The sequence below is a fragment of the Sander lucioperca genome, chromosome 22 (assembly GCF_008315115.2).
Source record: "Sander lucioperca isolate FBNREF2018 chromosome 22, SLUC_FBN_1.2, whole genome shotgun sequence".
NCBI classification, from domain to species: domain Eukaryota; kingdom Metazoa; phylum Chordata; class Actinopteri; order Perciformes; family Percidae; genus Sander; species Sander lucioperca.
In genome coordinates, this window is record NC_050194.1 from 22,307,331 (window position 1) to 22,324,028 (window position 16,698).

The 16,698-nt window shown below is 39.7% G+C and overlaps 1 protein-coding gene across 45 annotated transcripts in view; it reads left to right on the forward strand.

Annotated features, from left to right (window-relative positions):
• The window catches only part of LOC116061495 (ankyrin-3-like), a 172,946-nt gene that overhangs the window by 88,203 nt on the left and 68,045 nt on the right, over positions 1–16,698 (forward strand). For 38 of the 45 annotated variants that reach the window (XM_035997562.1, XM_035997560.1, XM_035997593.1 and 35 more), the window contains exons 5-12: positions 1,050–1,148; positions 5,568–5,753; positions 7,252–7,275; positions 9,687–9,785; positions 10,774–10,872; positions 12,834–12,932; positions 13,600–13,797; positions 16,385–16,483. In XM_035997562.1, coding sequence (XP_035853455.1) covers positions 1,050–1,148; positions 5,568–5,753; positions 7,252–7,275; positions 9,687–9,785; positions 10,774–10,872; positions 12,834–12,932; positions 13,600–13,797; positions 16,385–16,483 — 903 coding nt within the window. Of the gene's footprint in view, positions 1–1,049; positions 1,149–5,567; positions 5,754–7,251; positions 7,276–9,686; positions 9,786–10,773; positions 10,873–12,833; positions 12,933–13,599; positions 13,798–15,937; positions 16,016–16,384; positions 16,484–16,698 lie in introns of those variants that run through there. The other 7 variants (XM_035997583.1, XM_035997584.1, XM_035997588.1 and 4 more) reach the window with 2 other exon arrangements.

A 16,698-nucleotide genomic window follows, 5' to 3' on the forward strand; every position in this document is an offset into this window, starting at 1 on the left:
TTCGTTTTGTTGTCATTACTTAGAATTCCTCATGGGGGCGGCAGAAACTACGCACTATAGCTTTAATGCAAAACATCCTGTAAACCAAATATTGCCCTGAAGCAGTCCTGCTTATTGATTTTCAACACTGCCTGCAATGACCTAATGCAAGCAGAGAAATGAATGGGATCGATCATGATCACGATTCAGAAAATGTCACGATTCGATTCGATATCGATTTTAATCTCATGATTCCATTTAAAAATCGATTTTCGATTCAAAAACAATTCTCGATTCACAGTATGTAAATGTAGTTCCTTTTCCCATGTGATTGTAGTAGACATACAATTTTTTTTTTTTTTTTTAAATTTAGGTACGTTTATCAACAGAAACTACAACACTAACTGTTATATTCTGATTCATTCTTAAAAACTATAAGTGAATGGCTTTTAACTATGTGTATCTGTTTCAAAATGTTCCCTCTTTACCCTTTAAATAGTACATAGTTAGAAAGAAATGTAATTTTTTTTTAAATTACAGGGCCTTGAAAGCAAAACTTTACCTATATATATATATATATATATATATATATATATATATATATATATATATATATATAGGTAAAGTTTTACTTACAAAATCTTATCTTGTCTTGTTGTTGTTGCTTTCTCCTTTTGAAGTTTAATTCATTCATTTTTGTAAACATTATTTTCTTCTAACTTCTGAAAATGTCAGCAAATACAAAAGTATATCAAATATTAACATACAGCATGTAAATGAAACCGAAACGGAGACCTTATCTTGTATTACAGTGTGACTTCCATATCTCATATTTGCAAGAAAAGATCTCATACTCAATAAGAAAACTATCGACATATTAGTTAGACACAATAGTTTTCCTGGAATTGTGAAATCTTTTAAGATACGGAAGTCGTAATTCCAAGATAAGGCCTCCAGTCTTATTTTTCTTTGGTGATTGCATTTCCATACATTTTGACTTCTTGTTCATAGAAGATTCAAAGGTTACATCTAATGTTAAATCTGATTCAGTTTATTTTCTTTTTTTCCAGAATGGCTTCACTCCGCTGTATATGGCGGCGCAGGAGAACCACATGGAGGTGGTGCAGTACTTATTGGACCACGGCTCCAGTCAGAGCATTGCCACTGAGGTAAGATAATGTACAATGCATACACGTTTGTTTTTACACAACGGTGTTGCAGTCAAGCCACCTAACCACCTAAACCGAGACCAAGTCATTACCAAGACCAGAGCGTATCGAGACAGAGACAAAACCAAGCCGTTCAGGCTCTGGGCTGTCACAAATGTGACAAACACGTCCTCATTTTGGCCAAACCTCTCCATTGAAAGCACATTTGTAATTCAATTAAATTTCAATTCAATTTTATTTATAGTATCAAATCATAACAAGAGTTATCTCAAGACACTTTACAGATAGAGTAGGTCTAGACCACACTCTATAATTTACAAAGACCCAACAATTTCAGTAATTCCCCGAAGAGCAAGCATTTAGTGCGAGAGTGGCGAGGAAAAACTCTCTTTTAGGGAGAAACCTCGGTGGTGAGGAAAACTTCCTTTTAGGGAGAAACCTCAGACAGACCCAGGCTCTTGGTAGGCGGTGTCTGACGGTGCCGGTTAGGGGTGTGATGAACAGTGGCAATAATAGTCACAATAAAGATATTATGACTAGAAATAGTTATAGTAGTTCATGGCGTAGCAGGGCATAGCAGGACGTAGCAGGGCACTGCAGGGCAATGGTTAGGGTTAGGGTTAAGGTTAGGGTTAGGTGCCTTGAAGTCGACGGTCGCAGCGCTGCCTTGAAGTCAACGTTGGGGGCTTAAAACACCATTGAGCGTAGCACGGCGTAGCAGAGCGTAGCAGGGCATAGCAGGGCATAGCAGGGCATAGCAGGGCAGTGCTAGAATATAAAATATTTTCGGCTTTATTTAAAACAGTGGTAAATATGTGATCTACAGTACACCTGGATTATTTTGTATGGTTTAAAAATGTTTGATTATAGTGGCAATAAAATACCAGAGTTTCAGTACGGATATGAAATAACACAACTATTTCCAATACCCAGTGGTAAAGAAGAATTCAGATCCTTTACTTACAGTTTTTTTTGATTGCTTAAGCACTGTTTTGAAAACAGGGACCGGTTTTTCAAAAAACTACACACAATTAGCAGAACACCTCAGACCCTTTGCAAAAAAGACTCTTGTAAAAACTATACACTAATTTATAAAATCCATATTTTGTTACCATTTGAAACACACACGTTTCATATGACTTTATTCTGTTTGAACAGTCTTAAAATACTCCATTACAAGTAAATGTTCTAAATTTTAAATGTTACTTAGGTAAAAGTACAGAAGTATTATCAGCAAAATGTACTTGAAGTATCAGAAGCAAAAGTACTCATTTCGAGAATTAATCCCTTCAAAGTGTTATACAATATTACATTATTATATATAAATATATTATACTGTTTCTATCACTAACAAATACATGTAAGCGCATGTTAATGTTGTAGTTCTTCAAAGTGGAGCCAATTTTAAATACTTTGTAATGCTATTGGGTAAATTAGTAGTACAGTACTGTATCATATCGTATAAGCATACTGTATATATGCTTTTTAAGTAGAAAGTAACTACAGTATAAGTGTCGGATAAATGTAGTGCAGTAAAAAGTACAATATTTCCTGCTGAGGTGTACTGCAGTAGAAGTATGAAGTAGCATGAAATGGAAATAATAAATTATAAGGCTACAAATCCCATGAAAAAAACAAAACTTCTCTTTCAGTGCGTCTCAGCCGCAGACTTTTTATGATACTAAGTCTTTTTAAACTGGTCACAAATGTATGCCTAATTTCTTTTTTTAAAGGCACAGTAATTTTCAAAAACAGCTGATAACTTTAGTTTTTAGCAAACATTATTAAAACAGGAGTAAATACTGCATTTGTTGGGGACTATTTTCAGTGGCGGATTAATCCACATTTGGTGCTCTAGTATTTGGGGCAGCAGGACGATGTATGTGGGATTGAGTCAAAATAAACTACTGTGTGTGTGTGTGTGTGTGTGTGTGTGTGTGTGTGCGTGTGCGTGTGTGTGTGTGTGTGTGTGTGTGTGTGTGTGCGTGTGCGCGTGCGTGTGTGTGCGCGTGCGTGCATGCATGCATGTTCCTGACCTCCTCGTCTTTCCTTTCATCTCTTTTTGTTTCTCCTCCTCCTCTCTCCTTCTCCCCATCCATCATTCCTTCTCCTCCTCCTCTCTCCTTCTCTTCCTTCATCATTCCATCTATTGTCTGCCTCCTCCTCCTCCTCCTCCCCACTATATCTCACTGTTCTCCTTCTTTCCTCCTCCACGTCTTCTCAGTCTCCACAAGCGGGTGACATGAGTGAATTATTCATGCGGGGAAATATATATCCATGTTTGAGGCAACTCACAGTGTTTAATAATTCATATTTCACCATTTTAGCATATCATGAGACAGAATAGATCAGAAATCCTTTGTTTAAAAAGAAAAAGACACAAAGGTTTTGTTTTTTTGTACTCCGGTACAAACTGTAAAAATATTATGCAGTCCTATATTTGTTGTGATTAATTTCTCTAATTATGATCATATAATTATATTTCCGTTGGAATGAAAATAACTTGTCTGGTCTTTGTTTTGTGTGATTGTGTGATCATGTTTTGAGCTAATTCTGTTTCAGTGAAAGGAAATTCTGCTGTGTCATTGCAAGTTTTGAAGCTTGAAGATAAAGATCAAAACCCCTCTTACTGCCTTTTAGTTTGCTGCTGCTGCTGCTGTTGTCGTCTCTTGAAGTATTTTTAGGGCATTAAACTGACTTTTTCCTGAATCCATAATGAAACAGGGGGGTTGTGCTTTGGGATGGCTTAAGCCTTTAGGAATTCATAAAAAAAAGGCTAACTTTAAGCATTTGAACGTGTTTGTGTGCCTGTGGTGCAGAGATGCTCGTGGATCTGATTATGAATGTGTGCTAGCATGGGTGTGTTTGGTTGTTTGTGTGTGCGATGTCTGAGGGGAGCTTCTGCTTTGATGTGTGGGTGTAGTGATGCTGAGTCGGTTTTATCCAGACAGTCGGCGTCCTGTGTAAACAAACACAGGCCTGTGCACACACACCCAAACACACACACACATACATAATCTCCATGTTGTTTTACTTGTGAGAAATCTTTCCTTTTCTTTGATGATTCATAGATACTGCTGCTGCTAGTAGCCTCCGCTGTGTCTGTCATTTATTATATTGCCTGTGTGAATGGATACAGTATGTATGCAGTAGGATGCAGTTAGTGTCATCTTGTTTTCTTCGTGGTTTGTGCCCATCAGCAGCAAAGTTTCCTCTCGATTTCTCATTGAACGAGACACTGAAACTCCTACTCAAGCACTTAAACTCTCTTCAGAGCGTTCGCTAAAATGCCTTAATTGACAAATGGTTGTTAGATTGCCCTGTGCTTAGGGCTGGGCAATATTTCAATATTATATTGATATTGTGATATGAGACTAGATATCGTCTTAGATTTTGAAGAATTGTAATATTGTTACATGGTAAGTCTTGTCTTTTCCTGGTTTCAAAGGCTGCATTACAGTAAAGTGATGTCATTTTCTGAATTTACCAGACTGTTCTAGCTGTTCTATTATTTGCTTTTAACCACTTAGTCATTATATCCACATTATGATGGTTATTTATCTAAAATCTAAATGTGGAAGATATTTTGTGAAAGCACCAATTGTCAACCTTACATCGTTGCAATATTGACATTGAGGTGTTTGGTCAAAAATATCGTGATGTTTGATTTTCTCCATATCGCCCAGCCCTACCTGTGCTCATTAAGCCCCTTTCAGGCAGTGACTCTTTTATGTTAATCTGATGGCAATTTAAATGGATAGTTCAGATATTTTGAAGTTGGGTTGTATGAGGTACTTATCAATAGTGAGCGTATTACCTACGATAGATAGGTAGGTAGGTAGCTAGATAGATAGATCGATAGACAGTTGGTAGCTCCCAGTTTGGAGAAGCAGGCAGAAGTCTGTTCTGATGGGGAACTGAAGCCGTTATCTATGCTCTCTTCAAAGCCACCAGACTCCTCTGACAAAAACATACATTTTACTTCGCAGAACACGGGCAGGTTGCTAATCTTCCGCTGCCTTGATTGATTAGTTTGTTTGTGTTATTGTGTGGCGTTGGTGTTTTAAAGCAGTCACACTTTTAAAATGTCATCCTAAATTACAGACAGTCAGAACTGCTAAAGACAGACTGGCCACATCAGCTGCGAGCAGACAGATACTGTTGTGTCAACCCCAGCTGGAGTTGTTTGGGAAATGCTTTGCAGAGTTAATCATTTCTGCAGTCACTGTGCAGAAATGCAGAAAAGATGCAGAGGATAAAGTAATGCATGAGCGTATTGACACATTATCCATAGTCAGTGTATTACCTACAGTAGATGGCTGTTGGCAGGCAGGAGTACTGCCACGTACGCTAAGCTATGTTCTGCTGTTGCCAAAACATGGAGTATTCATTTGGTCAACTTTTGTGTTTGGTTCACAGGATGGTTTCACTCCCCTGGCAGTGGCGTTACAGCAGGGCCACGACCAGGTGGTTTCCCTCCTGCTGGAAAACGACACCAAGGGGAAGGTCCGCCTGCCTGCGCTGCACATCGCCGCACGGAAAGACGACACAAAGGCCGCCGCGCTCCTCCTCCAGAACGACCACAACGCTGACGTGGAGTCCAAGGTACACTCTCTGCACAATAGGCTGGACTGCTATTCCCATCGTGACCTACTGTGGGAGAGGAAGTGATTTTAGTTATTTTTGCTTCCGTTTAAGATAGTCGGCTTGTTCGTGATGAGCCAGGCCTGCGCAAAATCGATCAGCGGCGATCGTCGCCCGATTCATGGCGGTTAGATTTGTGTCCAACTTGATCCCGACTTGCTCTGACGTCATGCACACGTGGGCAGCGATAACCTCACGAGATCAAGGCGGCCGCAGTTTTGAGAAGCAGGCACCGCAGTTGCTTTCTACCGACTGCAAGACCCAGGCGGACCCAGGGCATGCTGGGAAACGCCTGGCTCTCAGCTGATCTAACTGCTGATTTGGTTCAGAATCGACTCAACATGATGACGTTTTATATAAACTTTTTATTGTTTTTGAATTGGAGGGATTTTAATTGCTATTTGTCTGATTTAAAGGCTAAATCTGTACAGAACACATGATGTGTGGCTGATGGTGACGTTTAGAAGTCAGAGAGACTAAATCTGTTCAGATTACGGATCATCTGCAGTCTGTTGTTTGTTAACATCAGCAACAGATCGCATGTAGAGCATTTTGACAGCTACTCTGTCATAATAAAAACAACTGGAGACTGGGTACAAGCTGATAAATGGGTCTGATAACATTTTATTAAATCGGAATTGCACCTAACAGGATGTGAGTGTTTCTGTGACTTCCTGTTCAAGGCTGCTGGAAACAGCTGGAAACTGTCCAACTTGACGTATTGTCACTGCGTATTGTCACTGTAGTGAAGATGCACTTCTTCTAAAACTGAACCTACACCATTGTCTATTTAAAATATAAATAAAAAATAAAATAAAATAAATAAACATGTAGCATATTGCTAACTTTCGAAGACACCAGTTTAGTGAAAGGAAAAACAGTAAGACGCTTCCATAAGTCATGGTATCATAGGGCATATGGAAATACGTTTTTTTATTTATTTTTTTATTTTTTTATTGATGGTGAACTTTATGGTGATTTTTTATTTTTTTTTGGTTCCAATTAAGAAAGCATTTAAATCCTGAAAATGTTTTGTTGTGGGACAAAAAATGCAAGAAGCATCTACATTTCTGATCCAAGTTTTTAGACGTGTCACAATGTAAGTGCCACTCAGGAAAAAGAACAGTGTCGTCTTTGTCTTTGTTAGTCAAAAACAAGAATGCAGCAGGTACAGTTACCATCAACAGCAGTCCGTCTCACTGTAGAAACAATAACAGACTACAAGGTTAGAGTCTCAGTCCATCATCCAGTTATGTGTACCTCTGTTTGGTTACCTTTTAGTCTTCATAATCTCTGGCCATGTTCTCATGTATCCATCCTACAGCTTGGTGCAACCGTGGTGTTGGTGTTGTAGTTGTTGTGGTGCACTAACCACCCCATTCTCTCCTCCTCCTCCTCCTCCTCCTCCCTCTATTGGTTCCTTTTTGTTACCCCACGGCTTCCCCCGTCTCCCTTCTAGATGATGGTGAATAGAACAACAGAGGTACATCTTCTCTTCTATCTCCTTCTCTCCTTCCTTTCCTGTCATTGTACATCATGGTCACCATTGGAAAGCCAAAGCCTTCTGTCTGCTAGCATGAATGCTAAATGCTGGCATGAATGCTTTTGCTGCTGACAGCGTCTCACCTGTGTGCCTGCTGTTGTTTAACCTGCATTGCATTTCGACATTGCTATGTGTGTGTCCAGTGGCTTGCTGCTTTAGGGCAGAGATTTAAAAAAATAACAGTAGACTTACTGCCTTACTTACTGTTACCTTATGTGTACCTAGAACCATACATTATTGCTGTGGAAACTGTACATAATACTTTATCAAGTTTATCAAGACAACAGGTAAACATGGAGGAAGTTTTAAGTGAAATAATAAAACCTTTTCTAAATAAAAGCATGTTTCTCTCTGAATTTACTGTATGCATAATCTTATCCTGTGGAAAGCTGCTGCAGCAAAACAAGAAGAAGCCTCATTTGCGTTCAACTCGATTGAAGCATTGAATCAGAAATCATTTCTTGTCCATGTGTTTGTCACATGAAAAAGGCAGGAGTGACCACGTCGCTGCAATAGCTCACTGATTAATATCAGTTATATCTCGTTTGCTTGATCTGTGAAAAAAAATCAACTGTAACTGCTCTCTAACGGCTACTTGCTGTTATTTGACATGGTGCTTAAGCTAAGCTAACCAGCTGCTGGGTTTAGCTTCATATCCATTGCACAGACATTAGAGTGGTGTCCATCTTCTCATTTACCGCTCTGCAATAAAGCCACTGCCAAAAGAATAGAAGAGAAATTCAGTATCTCAGTAGAAGAACTAACGTTTTGTAATAATTAATTTTTAATGCTCAAAAAAATTATTTTCTGTTTGTGGTTTGGCCAGAAAAATGACGGCATGTATTGCTCCTGAGTGCCAGATCATTTAGCCCTCACCCTGCATGTTTTTGTCCACATTTACTGTTAATAGTTCAGTAAATGTCTTTGGCAGTTGTATTAATAGCTATTATCGAAAATACTTAGTACAGGTTGTTATCCTTTTCCCCCATGACTTCCCTTTTTCCATCCACAGTAGCAACTTTCTGTATCCTCCTGTTACAATAATCTCTGTGACATCTATCAACTAGCTTTTGTGGAGCTTTTGTTCCTCGCACTGCTTGAGAGATTGTATAATGCTGTAGATGTCTGAATTAACTTAAACTAAATGTGTGCATGTGAGGAAAAACTGGGAAGGCTGAAGTGACAGTAATGGATTTAGTTAAGCTTTAGTATGCCAATAGATTTTATTTAATTGCATTTTTTTTAACATTAGCCTGACACTGTGCTGACTATCCTTTGAGGTAATACTAATTACTGTCACTGTGCTCGGAAACCAGTTTAATCAGCTTTAAATAGAGCAGCTCCTCGATTACATGATCAATAGCACGTTGACCTTTCCTGTTTGTTGCTTTGGAAAAGTAAAAAAGAAGAAGAAATTAAACAACTTTAAATAAATCAAGACTGAACTTTCTGAGATTATCTGAATAAGCTAATGATTTATGTTTTAGATGAATACTTTTTCAGAAGACCGAATTTGAGCGATATACATTAATCCAACCTGATTACTTCAATGTCTTAAAGGTGCTGTAGGTAGGATTGGGAAGATCCAGGATTTAGTCAAAAAATTTGAACATCAACAACACTCAGTCCCTCCCCCCTTTCTGCTAAAGCCCAAAGACACCCCCCCTGGCCCTGATTGGTGCATCTGAACAGGGAGCTGTGGATTTTTGCAAATCACACTACAGGCTGTAGGTGGTGCCAGAGGAGCCAGAATTTTTTTTTAAATGACCTGCTTCATGTAGTTCTACTGGAACATAGGGTCAGTTTCAGCAAATATGACAGAAAGTTAGTTTTATAAGTCTTACCTACTGCACCTTTAAAGTTACCTAAAGGTTACAGGTTACTGGTTTTCTTTAAAGCAGCCATTTTAAACCTAGATTGCCTTTAACTAATGCAGATGCATGCTCACCTGCATGTCTGGCTTTTGTATTTCCTGTTAGATGAAAGTACAGAAGAGTAGATTTTTTTTTTAGGAATTGAAACCGCAACTTGAATGGATGCTCTAATTAATAATTACCGTTGCATGATTTTCATTTGACAGGAAGTTAATCTGCTTATGTTTGCTTATTTTCATGATTCTTTTCACTCCGGATCTGAAGAATGTCACTGTAACTATAACACAAGAAATATGTTTTGTTATAAAAGGAAAATCAGGCGCTCAAAGCATGTTTGACTTCTGCTCAGCCCTCGTCTGCTCCGTTAGCCTGCTTATGGCCAAACCCAATGCTTTGCTGGTGGCTCAGTAAAAGACTTGTTTTGCTTGCTCTTTTTCAATTGATTCTGTTTCTCTTTCTGTCTCTCGTCCCTCTCAGAGCGGTTTCACTCCTCTCCATATTGCGGCTCACTACGGCAATATCAACGTAGCAACACTCCTGCTTAACAGAGGGGCAGCTGTGGACTTCAAGGCGAGGGTGGGTACTTCGCTTGAAGATGGAAAACACACACACACACACACACACACACATACACAAACCTTTTGAAGTGAGTGCTGCTGCAGACACTCACTCCAAGACTCTCATATGAGAAGGCGGGACTGTGTGTGTGTGTGTGTGTGTGTGTGTGTGTGTGTGTGTGTGTGTGTGTGTGTAAGACACACTAACACTGATACATGTAATCCTACAGCTGTGCCTGTCACTCTGCAGGAGGACACATATACATGTTGTCTGTGTGCTATATGATCCTGGAGACTGCAGGATTGGATACTGAGTTTATGAGAGTTGAAGACTGGGTGTGTCTCAAATAATCAGTGGTGGAAGAAGTACTCATGTACTATGTTGTAGCAATACCACAGTGTAGAAATACTCTGTTATACATACAAGTACAAACGTTTTAGCATCTAATGTAATTAAATTAGGTAGAAGTACTCAATGTGAAATATAGAATAACAACCAGTCATGTCCTTTAACATTTACATTAGAATGTGTTTTGTTGACGTTATTTGAAAACATACTGGCAAAGAACACATAGAAGCAGTCTGTATAGTCATACGGACGATTCTCTCTCCACAGTACATAGTGTCCTATTAAAACCTCCTCCTCTTGTTATAGAAGGACACAAAGGAAAAACCAAGAAAGCAAGACAATGATTGAACCACAACACTGTGCAGCTGCTGGAATAGTTATATTCCCCCTAGAGGGAGATATTTATCCATTTTCCTCCTACACGGTCTCTAGTTGAGTAAGCAAATTTCAAGTGAGATGTATTTAAATGCTGCAGGCATGGACAGGCTGTCTGAAATGTGTTTGGCAGCTTCATTTGTAGTTTAGCAGGGTTAGGATGTTTCCTGTTGTGTAATTTTCCTTTTTCTTCTTAAAACAACAACTTAAACTGTGTGATAAAATTCTGAGTCGTCTTTTCTTTGTGGCTGAATGAGGAAATTATGCTTTTCTTTCTCCCCAGAATGACATAACACCGCTGCACGTAGCATCCAAACGTGGGAATGGCAACATGGTGCGACTGCTGCTGGAGAGAGGGGCCAAGATAGACGCACGGACCAAGGTGAACATCCATACAAAAGAATCAACATTTTTAACTGATGTTAATATTTGAAAGTGGTTTTGCTTCCATTTAGCACTGCACTTACATAAAGTTAGAGGTTTGCAAAAGACATATAGAGTAAAGAATACTCTCTGGTACGGTCTTCTCATAATGCAGCTTGATAGTGTTGGGCTTTTTTATTTTTTTATTCTGTTTATTACATTTTTTAAGGACAAATGTACAAACAATACATAAACCAACAAAAAACAAACAGTAGTGCTACAGGACTGGTCCATATAGCAAAGAGAAATGTGACATTATTAGCAAGACAAAATAGGGCACTCTACTTGCACAGTAATAATAATAATAATAATAATAATGTATGCTTTATTAATCCCGCAAGGGAAATTACAATGTTTTCACTCTGTTGTTATTGTACACATTACACACACATGCTCAGTACCTATATATGCACTAATGGAGAGATGTCAGAGTGAGGGGGCTGCAGCTGTCAATGGACAGGCGCCCCGAGAAGTTGGGGGTTCGGTGCCTTGCTCAAGAGCACCTTGGCAGTGCCCAGGAGATGAACTGGCACCTCTCCAGTTACCAGTCCATCACCATACTTTGGTCTTTTAGACTTGAACCGGCAACTCTCATGTTCCCAACCCAACTCCCTGTGGAGGTCGGACTGAGCTACTGCCACCCCAGTAGCCTACAGTAATGGTGACAGCAATAAGTAGAATACACGAGTCAACCCCATGGCCATAAGTTCAAGTTCATCATATTATCTATCTATTCAAGTCCAGATTATAGTCCACTCCCAAAAGTTCCGTTGGCCTCTTCCACTTATGCAGGAAAATATGAGTCATTTTCTTAATGTGGTGTCCAAGTTTTTCCAGAGTCACAACCTCTGAGATAAGAGATTTCCACAAGTAAAGAGAAAGAGGGTCATCACTGACCCACTTGATTTCCTGGCATTAGAAGCAACTGAATCACATCTTCATCTTCTTTAAGAGAGACAGGAACCTTCCCGAGCAGGCTACACCTGAGACGGTATAGAACCGAGACACCCCAACTCAGAGTGGTTTCCTGTATCTGTGTCCCGTGGGCTCTGCCACGTCCACGCCTCTTTAGGAGACTAGCATCAGGTCCGTGTGTATTGATTCCAACGGGAGAAGTGAACGTGAACGCAGATTATGAGCGATGCTTTCGCCCCATAGTCACCAAAGTATATATTGGACCCATTTTTCACAAGCCACATATCTAGAGAACATTCTGACACAAAAATGGCATTTTTCAGACAGATACATCAGGAGAAAATTTACTTTGTTTGAGACCTGTTTCCGTCTTACGACCAAACTTTCGCGAGATCTGGCACTACTTGTTCAAACAAGGCCACACCCCTTTAGGAGACAGAAAGTGTGTACCGTTCCATACCACTGGCGCTGGTTGTAATGCGCTATCTTTAGTATAGATGATCTTAGGCTACACCTATGTCTTTGAACAAAAACAATTTATAACCCCTTAGCCCAAGCTTTGTCCATTTATCTTACAATAGGGGCACATACAGTACATATATTACAATATATCAGCATCTCTAAGGTGTCAAAAGCAACTTCTTTTGTCCACCTTTTTTTTTTAAGATCATTTTTGGGGCATTTTAGCCTTTAAAAGACAGGACAGCTGTAGACAGGAAAGGGGGAAGAGAGAGGGGGAAGACATGCAGAAAATGGCCGCAGGTGGGACTCGAACCCTGAGCCGCTGCGTCGAGGACTGAGTCTCTGCATATGGGCGCGTGCTCTACCAGGTGAGCGACCCAGGCGCCCGGCCACCATTTCTTTTTTTGTTTAGGGATTTTCTCAACCTATAGACGTGGAAGTAAAGGGTCACTTGAAGTGCATTAACCCCTGCCGTGAAGGCTTCATTGTGTTGCTTAAGGGCCCTGTTGGTGATGGTATGAAGTTCACGCGTTGTTTTCCCAGGACGGTCTGACTCCTCTGCACTGCGGAGCCAGGAGTGGTCATGAGCAGGTGGTGGAGATGCTGCTGGACAGAGGAGCGCCGATACTATCAAAGACAAAGGTACACCTCCAATCTGTGTGTGTCTCTATATTTTTTATTCTCTCCCTCACGTTTCTTACTCCCCTTCTTTTTCTTAACTCTGCAACATCCCTGAACTGCATTAGTAAAAATACTCCACACTGTAAAAATACTCTTGTTAGAAGTAAAAGTCCTGCATTGAAAATGTTACTTAAGTAAAAGTATGTAAGTATCGTTAGAAACATGTACTAAAGTCTTAGAAGTAAAGTACTCAATGCCAAAAAATCACTAACATTACTAAATGGAAACGTGTTTAATGGTCTAATCATTTCAGCTGTACTTGTAGGCCGTTATAATGTTGGGTAGTTTACTCTATAATAAAATATTGTATTTTATAAACGACATGTGTTTTGTGTGCAACAATCTTAACTTGTAAAGTAACTAGTAACTAAAGCTGTCAGATGAATGTAGTGGAGTAAAAAGTACAATATTTGTCTCTGAAATGTAGCAGAGTAGAAGCAGAAAGTGGCATGAAAAGAAAAGACTCAAGTACAAGTACCTCGACATTTGTATTTAAGTACAGTACTTGAGTAACTCTGTCACTGCTGGATGAACTGAATCTCTGTTTTCATTTGTCTTATCTGCTGTTACAAACTCTCGAGAACATTCCGACACAATTAGTCATGACTTGTGACCTTATCCCCTCCAGAACGGGTTGTCTCCGCTCCACATGGCGACGCAGGGCGACCACCTCAACTGCGTCCAGCTGCTGCTGCACCACGAGGTGCCCGTGGACGACGTGACCAACGACTACCTGACGGCGCTGCATGTGGCCGCCCACTGCGGCCACTACAAGGTGGCAAAGGTCATCGTGGACAAGAAGGCCAACCCCAACGCCAAGGCACTGGTGAGGGACGGAGGAGCAGGAGAGACGCTTGATCCTCTGTAGCTGCAGAAATACAGTAGACTCATCTAGGCATGGACCGGTTTAAAGGCATACCGCGGTTTAACCCTCCTGTTGTCCATGGGTCAAATTTTACCCATTTTCAAAGTTTCTATATGAGAAATTTGGGTTTCTTTCAACCAACTTGTCAAAAAATAAATAACATGGATGGTTCCATACAATGCTTTTCACAAGTAAAACAAATGATCAATTCACTATTTTCATTGAATTTTGGTGTTTTGTTCAATTTTATAGCATTTGTAAAAAAAATGGCAAAAGAACGTTGAAAGAAATTGACAAAAAAGCGTCAAAAACGTCAGGAAAAAGCTACAAAAACGTCCAAAAAAACCATAGAAAAAAACAACAAAACCGTCGGGAAAAGTGACCAAAATGTTGAAAAAAAAGTTTTACATTTTGACCCAGAAAAACTAAACGTTGCATGGTTAAGGGGAAGACAACACAAGGGTTAAAAAACGGTCACGGTTTCAAAACCTCTCAAGTTTTCCGTCATACCGTTCCTGCGTTTTTTATGAGTTGTCAAGGACAGAAAGTGCAGTTTAGAAATCCGTTTGCCATGTGCAGTGTGTTTAAAAATAACATACATTGTGTTCAATGGAAGAAAGAAATGTTGTTTTTTACCCAGACATTTCCAAATAATACATTTTAAAGCTGTAATTGCAAAACCGCAATATTGTGAACCGTGATATTTTTGCTGAAGGTTTTCATACTGTTCTCATACCGGCCCATGCTTACACTCATCAATCATTTATTATGAAGTTTTGGAACGGAATGGGAGGAAGGCATAAGCAGGGAGAAAGAGGGTTTAAAATCCATCTATGAATTGATCTGATCAAGAGACGCAGAAGGTTTTAGGAAAATGAGACAAGCAAGAAAGAGAAAGAAGGGGTTAAAGTGGCAGAGGGATGGACAGGTACAGAAAGGTAACATGCATCCATTTATTTGATAGAAAAAATGATTCTTCTACCTATTGTGTGGCCTATGATACTGTTACAAAGTATCATCATTGAATTGCTTTGGTGGGTTATAATCAAGCAGTGGAATGAAAGCTGGACATTTTAGGGAGAATGATGGTCTGAAGAAAAGAAATCCCCAGGCACGCAAAACAGGATGCCTCTGCTGCCAGTCCCGTGGTGGGTTCGTTGCTGGACAGAATGGCACAAAATACCACAGGTTGAGGACCGGTTGATTTTCTTCCCGGTTGTTTCATCTGTGCAGCCTTGGCTTGAAAATCGGATTGTAGATGTGTGTTTTTTAATAGCTTTGGTGCTATCGATACTATTGAATGTAAAATATATATATACGTTTATATATATTAAAAATGGAGATCGTATAATTTGAAATGTGGTATCGAAAAAGTATCAAGTACTTTTGACCTTTGAAAACCTTAGTTTCTCATTAGAAATGATAATTAAATAACACATGAATTACAGCACTCTTAGAGGACAGAACAAGAAGTGTGTTTTATATCTCTCTCTGTGTGTTCATCGTGTGCTCCTGTAGCCTTAACAGTAATGGGATGGGGATGGGTTTACACTTGAGCCATGTTTAAAGAGTTACGGAAATGTTACTGGGTCGTAAGAACCTCGTAAGAAAGTGCCGTGTGAAACTACCAGCACATTTACGTAACAAGGTGCACTTTGGAAATAGGCTTGTTGGAGGAAAATAATTAAAAACAATATTGATGTTTTCTCTGAAATTGAAGTATAGAATAGATTAATTCCTTCAGAGACTGGAATTGAAGCTGCAGTGTTGCTCCAGGTTGTGGCAGTGGAACATTTAAGCGTCTTAATGATCTCCCAACCAACCAGAAATGTCTTCCTTCCTTTCAAGTCTTTCTTTTCCTCACTCCCTCCTTTCTTTCCCTTCTTCCTCACCTCCCTACTTTTTGTTTGTTTACAACAAAAGAGAGAAATAAGGGGTTTTAATGGAGAAGAAAAGACAAATGAAGTCAATAAACGAAGGAAACAGACAAGGAGACTAAAAAGAGACTTTATAACCCCGGGCACTGTCTTGGTGTAAGACAACCATCTCTGTTCTGTAAGGGGAGAAGTCTGGGTGTGGTTAGAGCACTGGGACTTTATAGCCAGAGAGAAGGAGAATGAAAAAAGGACACGGAGGGGAAAATGAAGTCATAGGATTGAGCCAGAAACCTCAAAGTCAAGTGAGTAAGAGAGGGAGGGAGGGAGGGAGGGGGCAGAGCGTCCGTGTTGGCGAGAGAAGAGTGAGTTGTAAAGAAAAGTATCTATTTCAGTCTATTTGAATCTTCTTCTTTTTTTTTACGGCTTTAGAGTCGAGTCAATTATTTCCACACATGCTTGTCTGGTTTGCATGCAGAGGGGTGAGGAGAAAAAGTGAAAGAAAGAGGGGGAAAAAAGAAAAGAAGGTCCTGCTTTGTGCTGTAGTTTCCATTCGGTGTTCCAGACTTATCTTCTGCCAGCTCAGCAAGACCTGCAAAGAAACACACACACAAGTTTGGGGCTATTTTTTTATAAATATTTTTCTGTTCATTTTTTTGTGTGTTTTTTTTTAGAATGGTTTCACTCCTCTGCACATTGCCTGCAAGAAAAACAGAGTCAAGGTGATGGAGCTACTTCTGAAGCATGGAGCGTCGATACAGGCAGTCACTGAGGTAGGTTTGTGTGTGTGTGTGTGTGTGTGTGTGTGTGTGTGTGTGTTTGTGTGTGTGTCATGCACGCATGATGGCGTCAGTGATGTTTTAAGTGTAATCTGTTTTAAAGTTGGAGTTATATCATTTTTTACCAAAGTTACATTTGTCGCCACAGTGGTGGAAAGTAACCAAGTACACTTTTTTGACCTACTTGTACTTCACTTGTGTATTTAAAT